Below are 22,197 nucleotides of genomic sequence, written 5' to 3' on the forward strand. Positions count from 1 at the left end.
TCAGAATTTGCCAGAGGTATGAATATTTTCGGGCTTGACTATAAATATTTTTAAATAATCGAAATATTCACATATATAAATAGTTGTTTTCATTAGGTATGAGTGGTCACAAAGATGCAATATAGCAAAAATGAATAAAATACTGTTGATTACTAGACTAAATTAATTTTTTGAAGACGTTTTAGCTCATTTTCACTGTGATTGCAAGACTGCCGACCGCTCTTAGGTGACTGAAACCCTGCGACAGAAGGTTTTCCAGATGAAGGCCAAAGGGAAGACCCTTTCAGCCATTGCAAGAGAAGTTGGTCATTCCAAATCTGCGATTTCTCGAATATTGCAGGTTTACAATGACACTAATTCATTCAAGCTCCCAAAAAAGGCTAGTCGCCCAAAAAAAAGACAGGATAATTCAGAGACTCAATGAAAAAATGGGTTCAACACCGCAGCTGAAATTGCTTGCCAGTTCAGCATTAAACAGGGTATGGATCTGTCTCTGCATGTTGACCAAGATGGCGGCACGATCGGACGCAGCGGCTACTCCGTGTTTTTATGTCTGTTAGACTCATCTCCTCGTCTTTAGAGAGTCTCTCTGTATCGCAAAATCAAAAGTTAAACACCCGTAAACACTTCTATGATCGCCAGAGACTTCTGGAAATCTGCAATGTGTACAAACACCAGCTTTCGTCGACGGCTACTGAGATGCTGCGGGGCCTCTGTCTGCTGCAAATGCCGAACCCAGAGACCACGGCTTTGCCTAATGACGTGACCCGCACAAAGCGTAGTTTTACATTTACATGAAGGCTCAAATGCAGCCTAGATAGTGATTCCATTTCGCGCCTGTGAGTGTCTGAAGTGCAGACATCAATGCGGGAGAGGTGCTTCTGATTTCGGGCTACTTTTACACTGTTGCCGCGAGTTATTATTCAAGTTAACGGTTAGCGGTTTTGCTCTATTTAATTTTTCGTTTTGTGCTGGTAATCCTATTGGTATATTTTGCATGCTAATGATATGAATCTATCTATCTATCTATTGATGTGATTGGTTATTGAATTTTATGACGTAGCAAAAAAACGCATTTCTGAGACAGCCTTTGGGAAACCACAGTTTTAAGGAGAAAATACTAAGCAATGGTGTTGATTAATGGATTGGCACATGGTTTGCCTAAAATCATATTAAAAACACCACATAGACAAATAAACAACATAAAAAACTTGATTTTCACTACAGGGGGACTTTAAGAGAAGTCAGACTGAAAGTGCACTCTGCAAGTGATCAAGTCCTGATCCAAACCAGACTGAAAATCTCTGAAATGTACTATTATTTTTTAAATGATTACAACGCAAGAAGGTTGTCCAGATGAAGGCCAAAGGGATGACCCTTTCAGCCACTACAAAAGAAGTTGCATGAGAAGACAGGATAATGCAGAGACTCTCAATGTGGAATTGTTTCAACACTGCAGCTGGAATTGCTGGCCAGTTCGGTGCTGAACAGCATGTTTAAGAGAAGTCAAATTAAAAGTGCACTCTGCAGTGACCAGGTCCTGATCTAAACCAGATACCTCCAAGTTATTGGTGTTAATTTCCTTCATTATATGACAAACCCTATTAAACTGGCAGCATTCCTCTAATTTTCACTGAGATTGCGAGATGGTGGATTCCTCTAAAATGACTGAAACCCTTCAACAAGATGTTGTGAAGATGAAGGCCAAAGGGATGTCCCTTTCTGCCACTGCAAGGGAAGTTGGTCATTCTAAATCTGTGATTTCTCTAATATTGCAGGTTTACAATGACAAATTCTTCCAAAAAAGTGCATGGGAAGACAGGATAATGCAGAGACTCTCAATGGGAAAATCGGTTTAACACTGCAGCTGGAATTGCTTGCCAGTTCAGCGCTGAACGGGGGTACGGGTACGGATCTGTCTCGGCATGTTTAAGAGAAGGCGGACTGAAAGTGCACTCTGCAGTGACCAAGTCCTGATCTAAACCAAATTGAAAATCTCTGGGAAAATCCTTGGCGACAAAGTTATGGCTAATAAACCTACCACAGTTAGTGAATTATAAAGAAAACTGGACCAAGATCACACCAGAGCAATGTGAGAAAATAGCAATATCCTGTAGCCGCAGATGTGCTGAAGTCATTTAAAGCAAGGGCGTCTACACTTCCTACTAATTTCTGACAGCTGTAACTCTGCAAAATGTTAGTTTGAATCTTCTTTCGTGCTAATTTCGTTCTAATTTTTATAAAAGTTTTTGTTGAAATACCTTGGATATTTTGTCAAACATGTTAGTAGAACAGTGGCATACCCACAGCTAATATTCCTTCAAATTTTGAGTGATGAAGATTAATAATATTTAAAAAATTATTTCTCGAATTTTGATCTCCACTGTATTTAGTCATTACTATTTAAACATTTTTTTTCAAAAATGACCACAAAACATATTGTCATGTGGGCTTATGAGGCTTCTATCATTCCTAAAAGCATAATGGGCAACTTCTGATTGTAGATCTAAGAACAAGATCTTGTGAAGATGCTTTGTGACTTTGTGATGTTATTGGAAAATAAAGCTAATTTTACAATACTGAAAGTGAGTGCCAATGTATAAACTCACAGACTCATAGAGACGGATTCGAGTGAGGGTGTCATTGAGTTCTTTGTCTTTGTCCCTGGCGTCACGTTCAGCCAGTTGGGCGGCACGCTCAGCCTCCAAAGCTCTCCTCTCAGCCACCTGCAGTTTAGAGCTTAAGTCTTCCAACCTGCGCTGCTGCACGCTGACATGACCTTTATCTTTCTTCAGCGGTTTCTTCAGCTCCTCGATGAGCACAGCATTCTTTTCCATTTCAGTGGTGTACTGCTCGACTTGCTCCGACAGCATCTTGATCTGGTTGTCCCTCTCTTGCACAGCCTTTTGAAGTTAAACACAAAGTCAATGACTTCCTTAAACCCCTGGTGGGATAAAATAAGATGACGGAAACAGATGAATGATGACAGATGAAAGATGTAAAACTGAGGGAGAAATGACACATAAAGCAAAGGAAATGAGAAACAGAGATACTCACGCCGCACAGTTCATATATGACCTGACTCGGCCAAGTGGTAAACAAGAGAGAATGGAATAGGGAAACAGTTGGAAGCCAGTGAAGCATTTGAAAGGAAGCAGTAATGAATAAAAGGAGAGTGCATCAAAAAGAAAACTGTAACAGAGAAAGACATGATAAAGCACACAAACAACTGAGGCCTGTTGCACACATCTTGCGTCTGTGGCTAGTTTTAGCGGCCGTATTAACAGGTTACAGCATTCATGTTGTGTTCGCATGAAGCATCACAGTGGCGCTGGTGTGTTCTGCCACTGACAATATTTTTGTTATGCATCATATATTAAACAAGAGAAAACACATTGAAATGCACTATAAACCAATTTATCAACACCATCTTTTGTAATACAGGCTTTTATGATGGAGCATAAAATAAGAAAGCGGGACACATTGTCTGAAACAACACATCTGGCGGGCTACGTTCCACACACAGTGACAGATGCATAAACACTTTCTACTCAGCAAATCTGACTGAATCCAGATGATTGGAGTATTTTATAGCTGCACTTTGGGATTTGGGTGGCATTCCTTATGAATTTATTTATATTTGGGTTGATTTTAAAGGATCAGTTCACCTCCAGAACAAACATTTACAGATAATTTACTTATCCCCTTGTCATCCAAGATGTTCATGTCTTTCTTTCTTCAGTCGTAAAGAAATTATGTTTTTTGAGGAAAACATTCCAGGATTTTGATGGTGCCCGCGAGTTTGAACTTCCAAAATGCAGTTTAAATTAAGCTTCAAAAGGCTCTAAGTGATCCCAGCCGAGGAAGAATGGTCTTATCTAGCGAAACGATCTGTCGTTTTCATAAATAAATTAAAATTTGTACACATTTTAACCACAAATGCTCGTCTTGTCTAGTTCTGAGTTGCGCATGCATACTGTGTGCACTCCCGTTCAAGACAGTTAGGGTATGTCGAAAAACTCCAATCTGATTTTCTCCTCCAACTTCAAAATCATCCTACATCGCTGCAGAAGTACCTACCCAGTGTTTACAAAGCGAATGTGCAAAGCAGATCAAACGCTCTTTACCAAAAAAGGTAAAACAGCAATGTAGGACGATTTTGAAGATGGAGGACAAAATGAGACGGGAGTTTTTCAAAATACCCTAACTATCTTGAACAGGAGTGCATAGAGTAAGCATGTGCGTCGCAGGGCTAGACTAGACGAGCATTTAAGGTTAAGAAGTGTATAAATATTAACTTTTTTTATGAAAATGTCCAATCGTTTCACTAGATAAAACCCTTCTTCCTCGGCTGGGGTCATTTAGAGCACTTTGAAGTTGCATTTTGTACGTTCAAACTCACCGGCACCATAGAAGTCCACTAATAGGAGAAAAGTCCTGAAATGCTTTCCTCAGAAAACATAATTTTTTACGACTGAAAAAAAAGACATGAACATCTTGCATGACAAGGGGGTGAGTAAATTATCTGTAAATATTTGTTCTGGAAGTGAACTAATCCTTTAACAATGTCCGTACTACCTTTCTGGGCCTTGAACGTGCCAGTTGCGTTGCTGTCTATGCAAGGTGAGAAAGCTCTCGGATTTCATCAAAAATATCTTAATTTGTGTTCAGAGGATAAACAAAGGTCTTACGGGTTTGGAACGACGTGAGGGTGAATAATTAATGACGGAATTTTCATTTTTGGGTCTACTATTACTACTTAATGTACTACTTATTACTTAATGTAATAACCCATAAATCACTTTATTTCCAGTATATTGTAAATTCTTTGTCATGCCACAAATGCAGGATGTGTCATAACGGCCTGAGACATACCTTGTATAATAATTAAATTAAATTAAATTTTATTTTAATATATTTTAAAATGTAATTTATTCCCATGATGGCAAAGTTGAATCTTTAACATCACTAATCCAGTCTTCAGTGTCACACGATCCTTCAGAAATCATTCTAATATGCAGATTTGCTGTATAAGACATTTTTTATTATCAATGTTGAAAAGTGAAACATATATATTGTGTGCATAATTATTAGGCATGTTGATATTCTGGTCATATTTTTTTCCAAGCACATTTCACTAATTCCAAACCACATCTTAATAACTACTATTAATTTTGTATTTAATCATTTATAAGTGATATATAATTGTCCATGAAGGCTGGAAGTGAAATAATTATTAGGCACATTTTCTTTTACAGATAAAATGAGCCAAAAAGTCGATTTAAAAAATTGTTAAATGCCATTGAGAAGGATGCAATACTAATGCAGTACTAGAATTTCTAATGTTATAGCATGACCACTGGACAGCAAAATGCTCATTGGGTCAGCACGGTCAGAAAAGACAAAAAAAGAATTAGGTGTGAAACCATCTGGAACCATTTAGTCTCCAGTGCCACCATTTTCCAGATTTTCTGAGACTTTGCTTTTTGTAAAAAAGAACTCCCCAAACTTACTGCTAGATTCTGGAAGATAAATTCTTGAAAGAGTCACTCCCAAGCCTCAATGTATCTGTTTATAAAGCCTATAGAAAAACAGTCTTCATGTATTTCAGAACAGTTTAGCATGTTATTCTTATTAAGTGAGGGTCTCTTCTGGAGACTCCACACTGTAAAAAGTTTTCACCAGTTTCAACTTGAAAACTTAAGTTCATCGGCTGCCATAAAATTTTAAGTTAAATCAACTTCAAAGTACAAGTCATTTTAACTCATTTTATTGTCGTGAGTTGAAATGACTTGTAGTTTTAAGTTGATTTAACTTAAAATTTTAAGGAAGCTGCTAAACTTAAGTTTTTAAGTTGAAACTGGTGAAAACTTTTTACAGTGCAGGTAGGTTGCAGTTCTGGAAAATAGTGTCACTGGGATGGTTTCACACTTCATTCTTCAACTTAATTCTTTTGCAGTTAACGTGTCTTTTCTTCTCCAGCTCTTTTTTCTGACCGTGCTGACCCAGTGAGCATTTCACTGTCCAATAGTCATGCCTTAATTTGCAAATTCAAGTATTGCTTTAGTATCGCATCCTTCTCATGAGCATTCAATAATTTTTGACTTTTCAAGTTAAATCTCTTTTTTGGCTCATTTTGTGTGAAAGAAAACGTGCCTAATAATTATGCACACCTGAATACAAAGAGTTTTTCACTTTCAGCCTTCATGCACAATTATATATCACTTATAAAAGATTAAATACAGAATATAACATGCCTAATAATTATGCACGCACTATATATATATATATATATATATACACATATATTTGACTGACCTGCTGCAGTGCGATAATGTTGCTTTTGTCAGAGTCCATCTGAGTAGCTCGAAGTTTCTCCCTCAAGTCTCTGATCATCTGCTGATACTCCAAAATTTCCATATCCTTCCCTGATAAAATACTCTGAAAGAGAAACAAATACATGACAGTTTATAGCATGTAGAACCCTCCTCAACTACAAAAATAATCAAATTACAACTGGCGTTTGACATTTGGCTCTGATTTTTTTGCAGCTTAAAGGCTTGAAAAGGTGTTTCAAACCAGTCAGCAATTGAGCAACTCTAATTACTAGTTGTTTACATTTTGGGCCTTTTCCATCAAGTATCATGTCTATTCAAACAAAGAGCAGTTACAATGGAAATAGTTATTGGCTTTGTGCTTGGAACATTCTCAACGACTTCTTCAGGTGATTTGTGCCAACTTGTTCTAGTAGCATTATGATGTTAAATATGATACGTGTTAGTTAATTTGATATTCTTCTACAGCGGCAATTTGTATTACATTTGTTATGTGTCAAAGATTTTAAAAACAGAAAAAAGGTTTGCTCTCTCAATCAGGTTAGATGAACTTCATTTGTGTCGGGAGTTCATACTTAGGGCTTTAGGGCAACGGGAACTAGCTGAAAAAAAATTCTAGGTTTGTAAACTGAACATACAATTCATTCTAAAAGAATTATGCAATACAAATGTGATACATTGGTCTATATACAGTGTCTATTTTTAGAAATTGAGATGTATACTTTTTTAAATTGCTGAATAAATAAGCTTCCTATTGATGTATGGTTTGTTAGAATAGGACAATATTTGGTCGAGAAACAACTATCTGAAATTTTGGAATCTAAGGGGGCAAAAAAACTAAAATATTGAGAAAATTGCCTTTAAAGTTGGCCAAATTAAGTTCTTAGCAATGCATATTACTAATCAAAAATTAAGTTACGGTAGGATATTTAGTAAATATCTTCATGGAACATGATCTTTACTTCATATCCTAATAATTTTTGCCAACAAAAAAAAAAAGAAAAAAAAAAAGAAAAATCAATAATTTTGACCAATACAATATATTGTATGGATCAATGGCTATTGCTACAAATATAACCGTGCTACTTAAGACTATTTTTGAGTTATCTTTATTTGGGAGCTTTTTTTAAATAAATAATTTTTTTAATTAATTAAAAGCATTATTTTATTATTATCTACATATTTTTATAAGCTTATCCAACTGTGGATGTGTGCTGTTAAAACAAGAAAAAATTGTTTTTCTTGGACTGTTTACTGAAAGTTGTTGGTTGACAGAGTCTGGCACAAAAGCAAATACTCAACCTTTTCTTCACTTGAGAAAAATGACTCCTCAAAGATGTGAGCAATTTCAGACAAGTAAAACCACAAACAAACAGAAGAAAAACAATCTTCTTCTGCAGTTGTGAGAAATGAGTAGTTCATGAAAGATCATGAAACCTGACCTCAAAAATACAAACTGGTTTTATTTGTCAAAGCTGACATTTGCATGGTTGAGCTCACCTTCCACTCTTCCACTTTAGCATTAACGGCAGCCATAACTGGGTCATCCTCTTCAACTCGAGCCTGGATTTGTTCATTTAGCTCTCTGACCTTTAAAAAGACATCAATGAGTCCTTTTTTCAATCATAAAAGAGGCCAGCCCCCACACTACATGCACACACACACTTATAAACTAATTAGATTTATTGAAAACTCAACCGCAGCTATTTGTTTTTGCCAAAAGTAGCTAAGAGAACCAGTGTTTTACGTGGCACAAACATTATATAAATCAATCAGCATTCAGGACTGATAATTATCTAATTTGATAAAAGCACCTGAAGCTTGGCATGATCTCTTTCTTTTCTCAGCTGATCCATGATGGCATCCGTCTGCTGGACTGCAATCTTCATCTTGTTGTATTCGTCTGTCATCTTCTCCATCTCCTTCACAGACTCCTCCAGATTCTTCTGCAGATGCTCCTTCTCACTCTTCAGGTTGGCAGCCATGTCCTCAGCATGCTGGGAAAAAGGAATTGTGACACATAACAGGAGTCCATTTGAAACATGCTTTAAAAGGTTACATATACAGGACTCTTCTCGCTATTTTTGAAATAAAAGAGACCACCAAGACTGAAAACCCACCACTTGATAAACAATAACCTGCACATTTTTTGGTGTTGATGTCACATTTACATAATAATATGTGACCCTGGAACAACAAAACCAGTAATAAGGGTCAGTTTTTTGAAACACATCATACATCATCTGAAAGCTTAATAAATAAGCTTCCCATTGTTGCATGATTTGTTAGGATATGACAATATGTGGCCAATATACAACTATCTGAAAATCTGGAATCTGACTGTGCAAAAACAAAAAAATTAAATATTGAGAAAATCACCTTTTTTGTGGGTTGTCCAAATGAAATTCTTAGCAATGCATATCACTAACCAAAAATTAAGTTTTGATATATTTCAGTAGGAAATGTACAAAATACTTTAATGGACCATGATGTTTACTCAATATCCTAATGATTTTTGGCATAAAAGGAAAATGGATAATTTTGACCCATACAATGTATTTTTGGCTTTGCTACAAATATACCCATGCTATGTATGTGATTTTATTAATATCGACTAAAAGCAATAAAACATTTAAACTGCAATTTAAAAAAAACTTATGATATAAGCAAAATACAAAAAAAGTATAAATAAATTTTTCACTGTGTAAATTTATTTTCATTTCTTCAGTTTATGTTTAAGATAAAATTATAAATGCGTAAAGTAAGTGTAAAATATGGCCCATTTAAAAAAGTACTAAAGCATTAGAGGTGTATTAATCTAGACAGTGAGTCTGCCATGTTATGATGGCGTTATGATGGCATTATATGGCAGGCTGATGGTGATCTGAGGATTACCTGCAGGTCTTCCATGCACTGGTAGAGCTGTTGGTTGGCTTTGGTAAGTCTCCTCTGGATCTCATTGCTCTCCTCTTTGGTCTGAAGAGGCTCTCTCTGCTCTACTTCCTTTCTGTAGAACTCCACATCCTGTTGCAGCTGCTCATTCTGCAGTAACAAACAAAGCTATTACTTATCCTGCTGTCAAACATGACTGATTACTAAACGAGCGGATATCATGTATCATCACAGGGTGTGATATTACTTTATCAGCAGCACGCAACTGATACATTTGAATTTGTCATTCCAGACGTATGAATCACATTGCTGAAGTGTCGATTGATTTTCTATAACTGCACATCACTCAAGGCCTAATAAAAAAGTTGGCCAGTTCCAGAGAGTTTCGGGCCAGTTCTAAATGATTTCTCTATCAAGGAGTGTTCTGTTGATCCTGAACATCTGATTTTATGCAACAAGTTGTTGTGAGTTTATTTGATCACAAAAACAGAAAAAAATGTAATATTGTGAAATATTATTATGATGTAAAATAATCTTTTCCTATTTTAATATACATTAAAATCTACAGTTGAGGTCAAAAGTCTACATACACCTTGCATAATCTGCAAAATGTTAATTATTTTACTAAAATAAGAGGAATCATACAAAATACAAAACTCATATGCAACTATTACAGAGGGTTCAAAGCTCACTGGGGCTTCAATAGGAAACAATAGGAAACACAATGCACGACGCAGGGGGGTAAAAACTTGAATTTGAAGATCAGGGTAAATTCAACTTATTTTGTCTTCTAGGAAACATGTAACCATTTTCTGTTGCTTCTGAAGAGCAGTACTAAATAAAAAAAATATATGATCTTTAGGTAAAATAAGAAAAATCTTCATTCGGTCTAAAAGTTTTCACCCCCTTGGCCCTTAATGCATGGTTTTTCCTTCTGGAGCATCAGTGAGCGATTGAACCTTCTTTAATAGTAGCATATGAGTCCCTCAGTTGTCCTCAGCGTGAAAAGATGGATCTCAAAATCGTACAGTCATTTTTGGAAAGGGTTCAAATACACAAAAATGCTGTGGGACCTGAAGGAACATGTCAAATGAAAACACAAAACATGCCAAACCAGATGAGAATTTGAAGAACGGATCAGACTGGTGGCGCAGTTCCACCTGACATAAACATGTTTTTAATAAAGAGACGTCTCTAATTCTGCCTAATCTGGGGTCTTACCTTCTTTGTAAGCTGCTTTATCTTGAGGGGGCATTGACAAGAAACGTCAGCAAAGAAAGAAAAGGATAAAAAAAAGAAAAGAGTAACAAGCATGCATAAAAATTAAATTAAATTGGGGAAGAAAACTGAGGAGAAGCAAATAAAGGTGATATAAGAGAGATAGATAAACTAATAAAAAGAGAAGGATTTATGATAGTAGTTCATATAAAAGCTTTATGCAGGTACAAGAAATGACTGGACATACCTCTCTTTTTAGTTTCCTGTTCTTCTCTTCTGCCTCTTCAGCACGGACAGCCAGCTGTGGGATGCAAAACATACAACCAATGCATTAGGTTGTTCTCCCTCTTACATTTTAATGAGAAGGATTTTTGTCCAACAATTAAAACACATAATATTGACATTTTTACATTTCTCAATTTTTACACAAATTTAACCACGCATAAACTCCGGCATTCAACAATTACCAAAGTTATTGTAAAAAATGCATTTTTAATTTACGGCGAAATTTAACAGCTTCTAATTTTTTATATGTTTTGACAACATTTAAATTAACAACCTTATTTATCTATTTAATTTTGATGTTTATTTAATGTTTATAGATTGTAGTCTGATTTTAAAATGCATTTATTCATGTCCCACATTTTGGTAACATAATAACAAATCTCATATCCAATAAATAAATAAAAGTCTAATCTAATATTTAGTTTGAATCTGACAGTGAATATCTAAAGGTTAAGCACTTCCTTTCACCACTTTCGATCACTTGTTTTTTAAAAGACTTTTTTAAAAAGGTACTCTTTTGTAACATATTCATGGAAAGTGCTTACCTCCTCATTCGCTTTCCTCTCCTTGCCCATTTCTTTCTCCAGTTGGGTCACCTCTCTCTCTTTGCGCTCCAGGTGACTCTCCAGTTGGTGAATCTCATCCCGGAGGAAACGGGTGTCACCCCCTCCCATCACGCGCTGGGCCATCTGGACAGGAAGCAAGGCGCATCTGAATAAAGCTCAAGACCCAAGACCCAAAACTCTCCATCTATATATATATCTGACACCGGTAAGTTGTGCGGCTCAATAACAACTCACTTAATTCACAATAATATCAAAGAAAATGTGATGTGCAGAACAAGTTTTAACAGACAACAACACACAAGGCATTAAGCCAGTAATCCTCTTAAGACTGTACTTGTACACAGACTGCTCACAAACAGCACATAATGCAAATTTAATAAGTGAACTTGTTTACAGTTATTAGTGAAATACCACCCTTACCTCTAGCTCACCTTCCAGCTTTAGGACTTTGGCTTTCAGCTCATTTTCTGCAATCATTTATTATACAAGCATAAATATATTACTTAATTAACTGCATTAATATGCTACAATTATTAAAATCAATTTCATAACTTACAAAACCTACTTGCAAAGCTCTAGGGCTTAACATACAGACTTAACTCAAGCTTTGTTAGAATATTTTAGCCTTAGGTTTGCAAGTATTTACATTGGATTATTATTAAACATAATATTTTGAATTTAAAGGGATAGTTCACCCAAAAATGAAAATTACCCCATAATTTACTCACCCTCAAGCCATCCTAGGTGTATATAAGTTTCTTCTTTCAGACGAATACAATCAGAGTTATATTAAAAAATGTCCTGGCTCTTCCAGGCTTTATAATGCCAGTGAATGGCTGTTGAGATTTTAAAGTCCAATAAAGTACGTCCATTCATCATAAAAAGTGCTCCATACAGCTCCGGGGGATAATATTTTTGGCTCATATGAAAATCCCCTGACATTTTTCTTTATTTTTCTTCCATGTTAGATAGTTAGTGGAAGCTAAAGATTATGGTTTATAAAGTTTTAAATATAGAAATTTTTCTTACACAAATGCATCAGTTGGCTTCAGAAGGCCTTTATTAACCCACCGGAGCTGTGTGGAGCACTTTTTAAAATGGATGGATGCACTTTATTGAACTTAAAAATCTGAACACCCATTCACTGTCATTATAAAGCCTGGAAGACCCACGACATTTTTTAATATAACTCCGATGTATACGTCTGAAAGAAGAAAGTCATATAGACTGAATTCTGATTGGTCTATCAAACTCTATCAAACTAATTTTCTTGCAAAATGACAAAAAGGCACTCATTTAATCCATTATATTATAATAATTTTTAACGGTTGAACTGTTGCGAGCACCTGTAGGAAATGCAAATTGAATTATGATTGTACATACCAATTCTCGCTTGCTCCACACCTGCACTGTCTACGACCTCATAGGCACATTTAATTTCATCCAGTTTCATCTGAGGGTCAGTAAGACATCAAATTTAACATCTAGACTGGCCCACTCAATACTATTAAAATGACTGACAGCAACTGCAGATGGTAAGATTTTAAAAATCAGAAAATAATTAGTAAATTAAATTCAAAGCTTTCCAAATGAAAGAGGAAGACGTGTGGTGCCGGTGTATGGGTCTTACCCTCAGGAGTGTTTGTGAGATGCTAAAGAGCTGAATCATTTTCTCGGAATCATCTTCTTTCAGGTCCCGTAGTTTAACCTACATGGGAAGAAAAGCATAACTGTTAGATGAATTTGCAGAGAGAATGTTTTTGTCCCTCACAAATTCCAATAAGCAGATGTTGGTCTGGAAGCAAAGCAGAGATATAAATCTTCAGCATTTTTCCCAGTTTAGCTAAAAATAAAAACAAAAATTACACGGTTCAAAAGTTTACATACGCTTGATTCTTAATACTGTGTTGCTACCTTAATGATTCACAGCTGTGTGTTTTTTTGTTTAGAGATAGTTGTTTATGAGTCCCTTGTTTGTCCTGAATCGTTTAACTGTCCGCTGTTCTTCAGAAAATTATTTTTCAGCATTTTTGTGTATTTGAACCCTTTTCAGCAATGACTGTATGATTTTGAGATCCATATTTTCACACTGAGGGACTCATATGCAACTAACTACTACAGAAGGTTCAAATGCTCACTGATGCTCCAGAAGGAAAAACAATGCCTTAAAGGAACACGCCACTTTTTTGAAAATATATGCTCATATTCCAACTCCCCCCAAGTTAATAAGTTGAGTTTTACCGTTTTGAAATCCATTCAGCCGTTCTCCTGTTCTGGCGATATCACTTTTAACATAGCTTAGCATAGATCATTGAATCCTATTAGACCAATAGCATCGCGTTCAAAAATGACCAACGAGTTTCAATATTTGTCCTATTTAAAACTTGACTCTTCTGTAGTTATATCGTGTACTAATACCGGCGGATAATGTAAAGCGATAAGATTAGGAACTACACTCCCATTCCGGCGTAATAGTCAAGGAAGTAGCTGCCGTAATATAGACGCAGCAGGCGGAGTAATATCACGCAGTCCCTGAAATTAGTTCCCAGCTAGGTTAGCATTTGCACATGTGCTGCGTGATATTACTGCGCCTGCTTTGGCCATGTTACGGCAGCAAACTTCCTTGACTATTATGCCGGAATGGGAGTGTAGTTCCTAATCTTATCGGCCTAGAAAATCGCAGCTTTGCATTTCTGCCGGATTTGTACACGTTTTAAATGGGACAAATATCAAAACTCGTTGGTCATTTTTAAACATTGGTCTAATAGGATTCAATGATCTATGCTAAGCTATGCTAAAAGTGATATCGCCAGAACAGGAGAACGGCTGAATGGATTTCAAAACGGTAAAACTCAACTTATTAACTCGGGGGGAGTTGGAGAATGAGCCTATTTCCAAAAAAAGTGGAGTGTTCCTTTAAGAGGTGGGTGTGTAAACTTTTGAACAGAATGAAGATGTGTACATTTTGCCTAAATATCTTTTTATTTCTTATTTACTGCCATTTAAAAGCTACTTACACATTTCACAGAAGACAAAACATGTTCAATTTACCCTGATCTATAAATTCAAAAGGTTTTCTCTCTTAATGCACCGTGTTTCTCTCTGGAGCATCAGTAAGCATTTGAACCTTCTCTAATAGTTGCATATGGGTGCCCCACTGTTGCAAATACACAAAAATGCTGAAAAACCAAAGAATCTGTGGGACCTGAATGATTTTTCTGAAGAACAGCAGGCAGTTTAACTGTTCAGGACAAACAAGGACTCATAAACAACTATCACTAAACAAAAAAGTGGATCATTCAGGTAACATCACAGTATTAACAATCAAGTGTATGTAAACTTTTGAACAGGGTCATTTTTATAAAATCAACTATTATTTTCTCTTGCGGACTATATGTAAACATCTCTTATGTGAAACATCTTATTCAGGTCAGTACTAAATAAAAAATGACAAGCATTTTGTATGATCCCTCTTATTTTGGTAAAATAATTACTATTTTGCAGATTCTACAAGGTGTATGTATGATTTCAACTGTAGATAGATAGATGCCATGTTATTACCAAAATGTTTTAAACTTTATTTTTATCACTACCATTTCCACTACATGATAAAATACAACATACAGTATAATGTAATACTATGATAATGATTTCCTTTTCATCCTTGTACATCATGCCTTAAAGTGATACACTCACCATCAAAATCAAGTCACAGATCTTCTCATCATCTTCTCCCAGATCTTCTGGGTCTGCTCCCATGAGCAGCTTCCAGTCTGCGGCTGTGGGCATCTTTCAGCTTTTGTACAAATATCCTACAGAGCTGAACTGAACAACAGATGTCAGTGTGATGTCAGCTGGCGTTTCATTGCCAGTTTTCTTTCCACACAATCAAATAAAATGCTATTGTACAATATTCATATTTACATAGATTTCTTACAGGGAACAGTAAACACACCCTCACATAAGAACACAGAATAATAACAGTATTACAATAAACAAGAGGTCAAAAAAAAACTCAGATATTAGAAATATTGAAGGAAACTCAAAAATGCTAAAATAGCAGTGTATACATTTGCTTATATTTTGTATTGTTTGTAAGCTACATTATAAAACTAAATACAGCTTTAAATGCGTTTCTTAATGTCCCAAAAGCAACTTTTGTACATATTCATAAAAAAGAAAACCAGAAAATCACGGATTCAGACCTTATTGATAAAACAGCCTAGCCATCTTGTGTTCCCCTTGTACTGCTGCTGCTAGGCAACCAAGAAAACAGTCGTAAAGCGGACCGTCGTAAATTCGTTTCCTTCATAGACATATGTCTATGGTCTCCTTAGGCTCTTGTTTTTACTCGACACGATTTGTGACGCTCGTTAAATTATTCCCCGTTATGCGGTACGTTCATGATAAATGATATAACATGGAAAATATACATCTATCGGTTAATTTTTTTTTTAATGGCATGACATTACCGAAACATAAAGTCTTACACTAGTACTTTGTAATTCATTACTTTTATTCTGCCAAGCGTTTGACCCGGAAACAGTTTGTGGTCCTTGTTAATTCAATGCTTCAGATCGAACTTGATTCTTCAGCCAAAATAAACACACACATTCTATTTTCATTTAGTTTTTACCAGAAATGACTAGGTGAGTTGTCCATGTGATTATATATGCCGATCATTAACGACGTATGCATAGTGATTGTTTATATGACTGAAGGTAGTGTATGTTATTGGGACAGCTGAAGTTAGACTTGATCTTTAATCACATCAGTGTCCTGTTAATTTAACCCAGTTTCTTCGAATCATCACTACATTCCTTTTTTGTTAGTGATGGATGTTGCATTGATGTTTTTCATAACTGTAAGGACCGAGCTATTCGATTAATCTCAATGAAAAGCAAATGCTAACCGATAGCAGGATTGGCTGGTCATGATTTATGAGTTCCGCTCTTTCAACACGAAATATTGTGTAATTCTGATCATTCGACTGATTTATTCTTGTTTTTGGGTTTGCAACATAGCGGCAAAAGGTCACAATAAAGTGGGCTGATTTAAACCGGGTTTAAAGGTCATGTTCATTTCAGGGCGTTTTAAAATTATGTTTTGCAGGCAGGTAAAGGTCAAAGAAATTAATTAAAAATTAAAAGGCATGGACATTTTTGTAGTGATTATGCATTTGTCTAGCTCTGATCTGTTCTAAAATATTCAGAAAATAAAACACACCAGATAGATATTGCTGATTATATAGTCTTTTATAACATTTATTAATGGTATTGTTTTGTTATTTTGAATTAGCTGTATTTTCATTTTAATTTTACTCAGTTTTAGTAATTTTGTTTGTGTTTTTGTCATTTTGTTAGATTTTGTTTTTTAAATATTTCTTATTCTTATAGAGGGTTTGCACTTCTGTCACGGTCATATTGGAGATACTCGGATGTAAACAAAAGCACTGATACGTACAAGTAGTATTAAGTAAGATATAAGCCTAATATTTTTTGATAAGAACAAAGAATGTCGTTAAGATTCTTTCCCTGGAAATCCTAGTTCAGTTCGGCCAACCACAAACACCTTTTGTGCCAGTTTTTTGCACTCTTCTCCTTGATTTGTTATAACTTTTGGCAGTCTATAGTACTTCAAATGATTTTCCCGGTCCGACCGATTAGTACAGCCCAAAACGTGACAATACATAACCATTTTCAGCAATATGTGATTTATTTATTTTTTCGGTTCAGTGGCATTGTTTACGTTCTGTGGCGCCAATATGGCAGACTGACGACGCGCTGTAGAAATAGTAAATACTATTTTTTATTGTAATATTTAGTTGATGTTGTAATACTTCAACGATTTTTATTAGTTGTAGGTACAGCTTATGAACACTGTTCTTGTAATTAATAATAATAATAAATTCCGAATAACAGTAACTTTTTTTTGCCTTTTAACAAAAGATGTAAAACTGTAAATGGTAGAAACCTAAAAATTGGTTATTAATTTGAAACATTGACCACTACTAAGCGATTAAAAAGAAGTCATATAGATGGCACTATCCACCTTTTTCATTAACACAGAAGTAAGCCTATGGGTGAGACTTCAATTCATTATCCGCTATAGGGAAATAATGAGAAGAATAACATTGTGCAGTAAACGGTAAAATGGTTTGCACTACAAACCAGTGTGTTCCTAATTAAGATATTACAATAAAATATCATGCTGAGACATACCAATTTGTAATATCAAGCAGCAAAATTAGCTATTTTGTACCGCTAAAAATAGCTGGACGCAGATGATACCAGAAGCCTGACTTATAAAATTTACAAATGGCTGCACCTGTTCTTACGGAAAAAGGGGGATAGAGCACAGAAATAGAAATATGGACTTTATTTAGTTAGTTAGTTGTTGTTAAATGAACCATGGAAACTTTTTCACAATATTGCATTTTTGTCTAATCTATACAGTGAAGAAAAAAAATATTTGATCCCCTGTTGACAAAGAAATGATCAGTCTATAATTTTAGTGGTAGGTTTATTTGAACTGTAAGAGACAGAATTGCAACAACAACAACAAAAAAAATGCATTTCAAAACAGTTATAAATTGATATGCATTTTAATGAGTGAAATAAGTATTTGACCCCTTCACAAAACATGACTTGGTGGCAAAACCCTTGTTGGCAGTCACAGAGGTCAGACGTTTCTTGTAATTGGCCACCAGGTTTGCACACATCTCAGGAGGTATTTTGTCCCACTCCTCTTCTCCAAGTCATTAAGGTTTCGAGGCTGACGTTTGGCAACGCAAACCTTCAGCTCCGTCCACAGATTTCTATGGAATTAAGGTTCGGAGACTGGCTAGGCCACTCCAGGACCTTAATGTGCTTCTTCTTGAACCACTCCTTTGTTGCCTTGGCCGTGTGTTTTGGGTCATTGTCATGCTGGAATACCCATCCACGACCCATTTTCAATGCCCTGGCCCTGATGGTACATGGCTCCATCGCTGTTACCAATTGTTTTCTTGGTGACTATGGTCCCAGCTGCCTTGAGATCATTGGCAAGATCCTCTTGTGTAGTTCTGGGCTGATTCCTCACCGTTCTCATGATCATTGATACTCCACGAGGTGAGATCTTGCATGGAGACGCAGACCGAGGGAGATTGACAGTTATTTTGTGTTTCTTCCATTTGCGAATAATCGCACCAACTGTTGTCACCTTCTCACCGAGCTGCTTGGCGATGGTCTTGTAGCCCATTCCAGCCTTGTGTAGATCTACAATCTTGTCCCTGACATCCTTGAACAGCTCTTTGGTCTTGGCCATGGTGGAGAGTTTGGAATCTGATTGATTGCTTCTGTGGACAGATGTCTTTTATACAGGTAACAAGCTATCTCAGTTCATTACCTGTATAAAAGACACCTGGGAGCCTGATTCATAGGCAATCAAATAATTATTTCACTCATTAAAATGCAAATCAATTTATAACTTTTTTGAAAAGCTTTTTTTCTGGATTTTTTATTGTTATTCTGTCTCTCACTGTTAAAGCATTAAAATTATAGACTAATATTTTCAGTGGGCTAACATACAAAATCAGCAGGGGATCAAATAATTCTTTCCTCACTTTAGCAAATATAGCATACACGTAGTCTGCATATTCAGCGTGTCCACCTGAGGTAAATAAAGAATGTAGGGCGTGGCCTAGTTTCTTAAAGGGATAGTTTACCCAAAAATGAAAATTCTGTCAATAATTACTAACCATCATGTCGTTTCAAATCTGTAAGTCCTTCGTTCAACTTCGGAACACAAATTAAGATATTTTGATGAAATCCAACAGCTTCCTGACCCTGCATAGACAGCAATGCAACTGACACGTTCAAGGTCCAGAAAGGTAGTGAGAACATAAAATAGTCCATTTGACATTAGTGGCTCAACCGTAATGTTATGTACAATCGTAAATAATGAAGCTATGAAAATACTTTTATGTTGTGGTACTTTTGTAAAAACACAGCGAAATCTGAATACTAAAAAAGTATTTTCGTAGCTTCACTGATATCACATGGACTATTTTAATGATGTCCTTACTACTGTCCTAAACTTTGAACGTGGATGCGTTTCTGTCTATACAGGGTCAGACAGCTCTTGGATTTCTTCAAAAAATATTTTAATTGTTTTTTAAAGATAATCAAAGGTCTTACGGATTTGGAACGAAATGAGGGTGAGTAACTAATGACAGAGTTTTCATTTTTGGCAACTGTCTCTTTAAAACAGCTGTGATTTCTCTAGCAAATAAGTAATTGCGATGAAATTTGGTGAATATATGTAGGACGTTATTCTGACAAGGTATTGTTGAATAGTTAATTTTGTTTTCTTTTCTCACAAAAAGTATTTTCGTAGCTTCATAAAATCACGGTTGAACCACTGATGTCACATGGACTATTCTGTTAATGTTCTTGGTACCTTTCTGGGCCTTGAATGTGTCAGTTACATTGCTGTCTATGCAGGGTCAAGAAAGCTCTTGGATTTGATCAAAAATATCTTAATTTGTGTTCCAAAGATGAACGAAGGTCTTACGGGTTTGGACATAAAGTTGAGTAATCAATGACAGAATTTAAATTTTTGGATGAACTATCCCTTTAAAGAAACTCTCATAATGAGATCCTTGGTGTGTTGTACCTGACATCAGCAGTCAGTTATTTGAAATGAATCAAACCAGTTCATACAAAGGTCTGAATCCAAATGGTTTTGTGATCATATCACGAGTCACAGTCGTTTCTCCTCTGCCTTTGCAGTGCTCAATGAGGTCTCACGTCAGCGATGGCTGTAGTGTCGTGGAAGGAGATCTGTCTTCTGACTGGACTGGTGGTGGGCTGCTACTGGAACAGCCTGTTCTGTGGTTTCGTGTTCGATGATGTTTCCGCTATCTTGGATAACAAAGACCTTCGTCCCACCACACCACTGAAGAACCTCTTCCTCAATGACTTCTGGGGCACACCTATGTCAGAGGTAACCTTGAAAAAAAAAAAAAGATCTTTCATTCTCAAGACTTGATGTTTTGAAGGCTTGTATCCAGCTTTCTTTTTTTTTTTTTCTTCAGGAGAGGAGCCATAAGTCCTACCGACCGCTTACTGTTCTCACTTTCCGCCTCAATTACCTGTTCAGTGAGTTGAGCTCCTCGTCATACCACCTCCTCAATGTGGTTCTCCATGCTGTGGTATGTGTCCTCTTTCTCCACTTCTGCCGTCTGCTCTTGGACCGAAACACCAGCCTCGTAGCAGCTCTGCTGTTTGCTGTCCATCCCATTCACACAGAAGCTGTAAGTAACTGCTGTTATGTCACTTTGACAGATTAATCAACATGGTTTATTTGTGGAATTTGCTTTGCTACTTTCACTGTATTGATCAACATGCCACCAGTGGATCGTGTTGAAGTTACCTTTGTAATTTACACTTTGCCTTTGTTACTAGAGGAAACTAACTTGAACTATGAATAAACTGTCCTTGCAGATGCTGCCTCATGGTGGCAGTAATACACAGAGCTTGATGTCCCAGTGTGCACTGCATGTAAACAGTTGTACATTACCATGGAAACACTTTGAAATTGAGTCCTTTTCATTTCAGTCAGCATTTCTTTCCTATTTCTCTTGTTGCCTTTACTTTTTAAATGAGATAGCACTTATTTGAAGTTAATGAAGACTTTAGAGAGAGTGATTGACCCTGTAGCTCAATGCAGTGGTACGCTATCTGATTAGACAACATTACTATAGGGCTGGTGATCTGTGTATCAGGTGAAGATCTGTGCTGCTAGTGTAATGGTTGGGGGATCAGTCCCTGTGCGGATGACCTAAGAACTGGAGTGTTAATCTGATCTAAGTCTTTCTCTAAAACTATTATATCCTTTACCACAGTGCTTATCTTTAGACTGACTATAGAAATGATGTATAGTACATTTCTTTGCATAAAAGCTCTTGCCAAATGTAATATATAAATGTGAATTGTTTTTTAAAAGTCTTTTTTTGTGAAATATTGCTATTGAAAATATTGATTTTCTATTTGAATATACTTTAAAATAGAATTTATTATCACAGGTTCCAATAAAAATATTTGGCAGCACAACTGTTTCCAACATTGATTATTCTAATAATAAATCAGAATATTAGAATGATTTCTGAAAGATCATGACATTTAAGACTGGAGTAATGATGCTAAAATTTCAGCTTTCCATCACAGGAATACATTTTATTTTAAAGTATATTAAAATAGAAAACCACTATTTTAAACTAATAATATTTTATTCATATTCAATATTTATTCAGCCTTGTTTAGCATAAAATACTTTAAAAAACATTACTGATCCTAAAACTTTGAATAGCAGTGTATATACTATTTATATATTTACTTGCATGTATATTTCCCTACATACACAACCAGTCAAAAGTTTTTGAACAGTAAGGCTTGTAATGTTTTTTTTTTAAAGATGTCTCTTCTGCTTACCAAGCCTGCATTTATTTGATCCAAAGTATAAAAAAGGTGAAATTCCGAAATATTTGTACTATTTAAAATAACTTTTTTCTATATGAATATATTTAAAAATGTTAATTACAAAGCTACATTTTTAGCATTACTCCAGTCATATGATCTTTCAGAAATCAGTCTAATATTCTGATTTGCTGCTCAAAAAACAGTTATCTATTTATTTTTTTTATAAATAGAAAGTTACAGGAGAAATAGGAGAACAGCATTTATCTGAAATAAATCTTTTGTAACATTATAAATGTCTTGATCCTTCATGTGACACTGAAGAGGAATGATGCTGAAAATATAGCTTTGACCACAGGAATAAATTACATTTTAAATATATATATATATATATATATATATATATATATATATATATATATATATATATATATATATATATAT

The 22,197-nt window shown here is 35.6% G+C and overlaps 2 protein-coding genes across 2 annotated transcripts in view; one reads left to right on the forward strand and one right to left on the reverse strand.

Moving 5' to 3' along the window:
- cep290 (centrosomal protein 290) overlaps positions 1 to 15,085 on the reverse strand; it is a 46,335-nt gene extending 31,250 nt beyond the window's left edge. Inside the window, exons 1-12 of the mRNA XM_073831936.1 lie at positions 14,993 to 15,085; positions 12,927 to 13,004; positions 12,680 to 12,749; positions 11,717 to 11,763; positions 11,276 to 11,419; positions 10,693 to 10,746; positions 10,449 to 10,469; positions 9,231 to 9,377; positions 8,150 to 8,332; positions 7,836 to 7,925; positions 6,319 to 6,441; positions 2,610 to 2,903 (exon numbers count right to left, since the gene is read on the reverse strand). Of these exons, the coding sequence (XP_073688037.1) occupies positions 2,610 to 2,903; positions 6,319 to 6,441; positions 7,836 to 7,925; positions 8,150 to 8,332; positions 9,231 to 9,377; positions 10,449 to 10,469; positions 10,693 to 10,746; positions 11,276 to 11,419; positions 11,717 to 11,763; positions 12,680 to 12,749; positions 12,927 to 13,004; positions 14,993 to 15,085 (1,344 nt within the window). The remainder of the gene's footprint in view (positions 1 to 2,609; positions 2,904 to 6,318; positions 6,442 to 7,835; positions 7,926 to 8,149; positions 8,333 to 9,230; positions 9,378 to 10,448; positions 10,470 to 10,692; positions 10,747 to 11,275; positions 11,420 to 11,716; positions 11,764 to 12,679; positions 12,750 to 12,926; positions 13,005 to 14,992) is intronic.
- Positions 15,086 to 15,833: 748 nt separating this feature from the next.
- Positions 15,834 to 22,197, forward strand: part of tmtc3 (transmembrane O-mannosyltransferase targeting cadherins 3) — a 47,418-nt gene continuing 41,054 nt past the window's right edge. The window contains exons 1-3 of the mRNA XM_073831897.1: positions 15,834 to 15,945; positions 20,068 to 20,281; positions 20,373 to 20,591. Of these exons, the coding sequence (XP_073687998.1) occupies positions 20,093 to 20,281; positions 20,373 to 20,591 (408 nt within the window). The 5' untranslated portion in view covers positions 15,834 to 15,945; positions 20,068 to 20,092. The remainder of the gene's footprint in view (positions 15,946 to 20,067; positions 20,282 to 20,372; positions 20,592 to 22,197) is intronic.

The sequence above is a fragment of the Garra rufa genome, chromosome 25 (assembly GCF_049309525.1).
Source record: "Garra rufa chromosome 25, GarRuf1.0, whole genome shotgun sequence".
NCBI classification, from domain to species: Eukaryota; Metazoa; Chordata; class Actinopteri; order Cypriniformes; family Cyprinidae; genus Garra; species Garra rufa.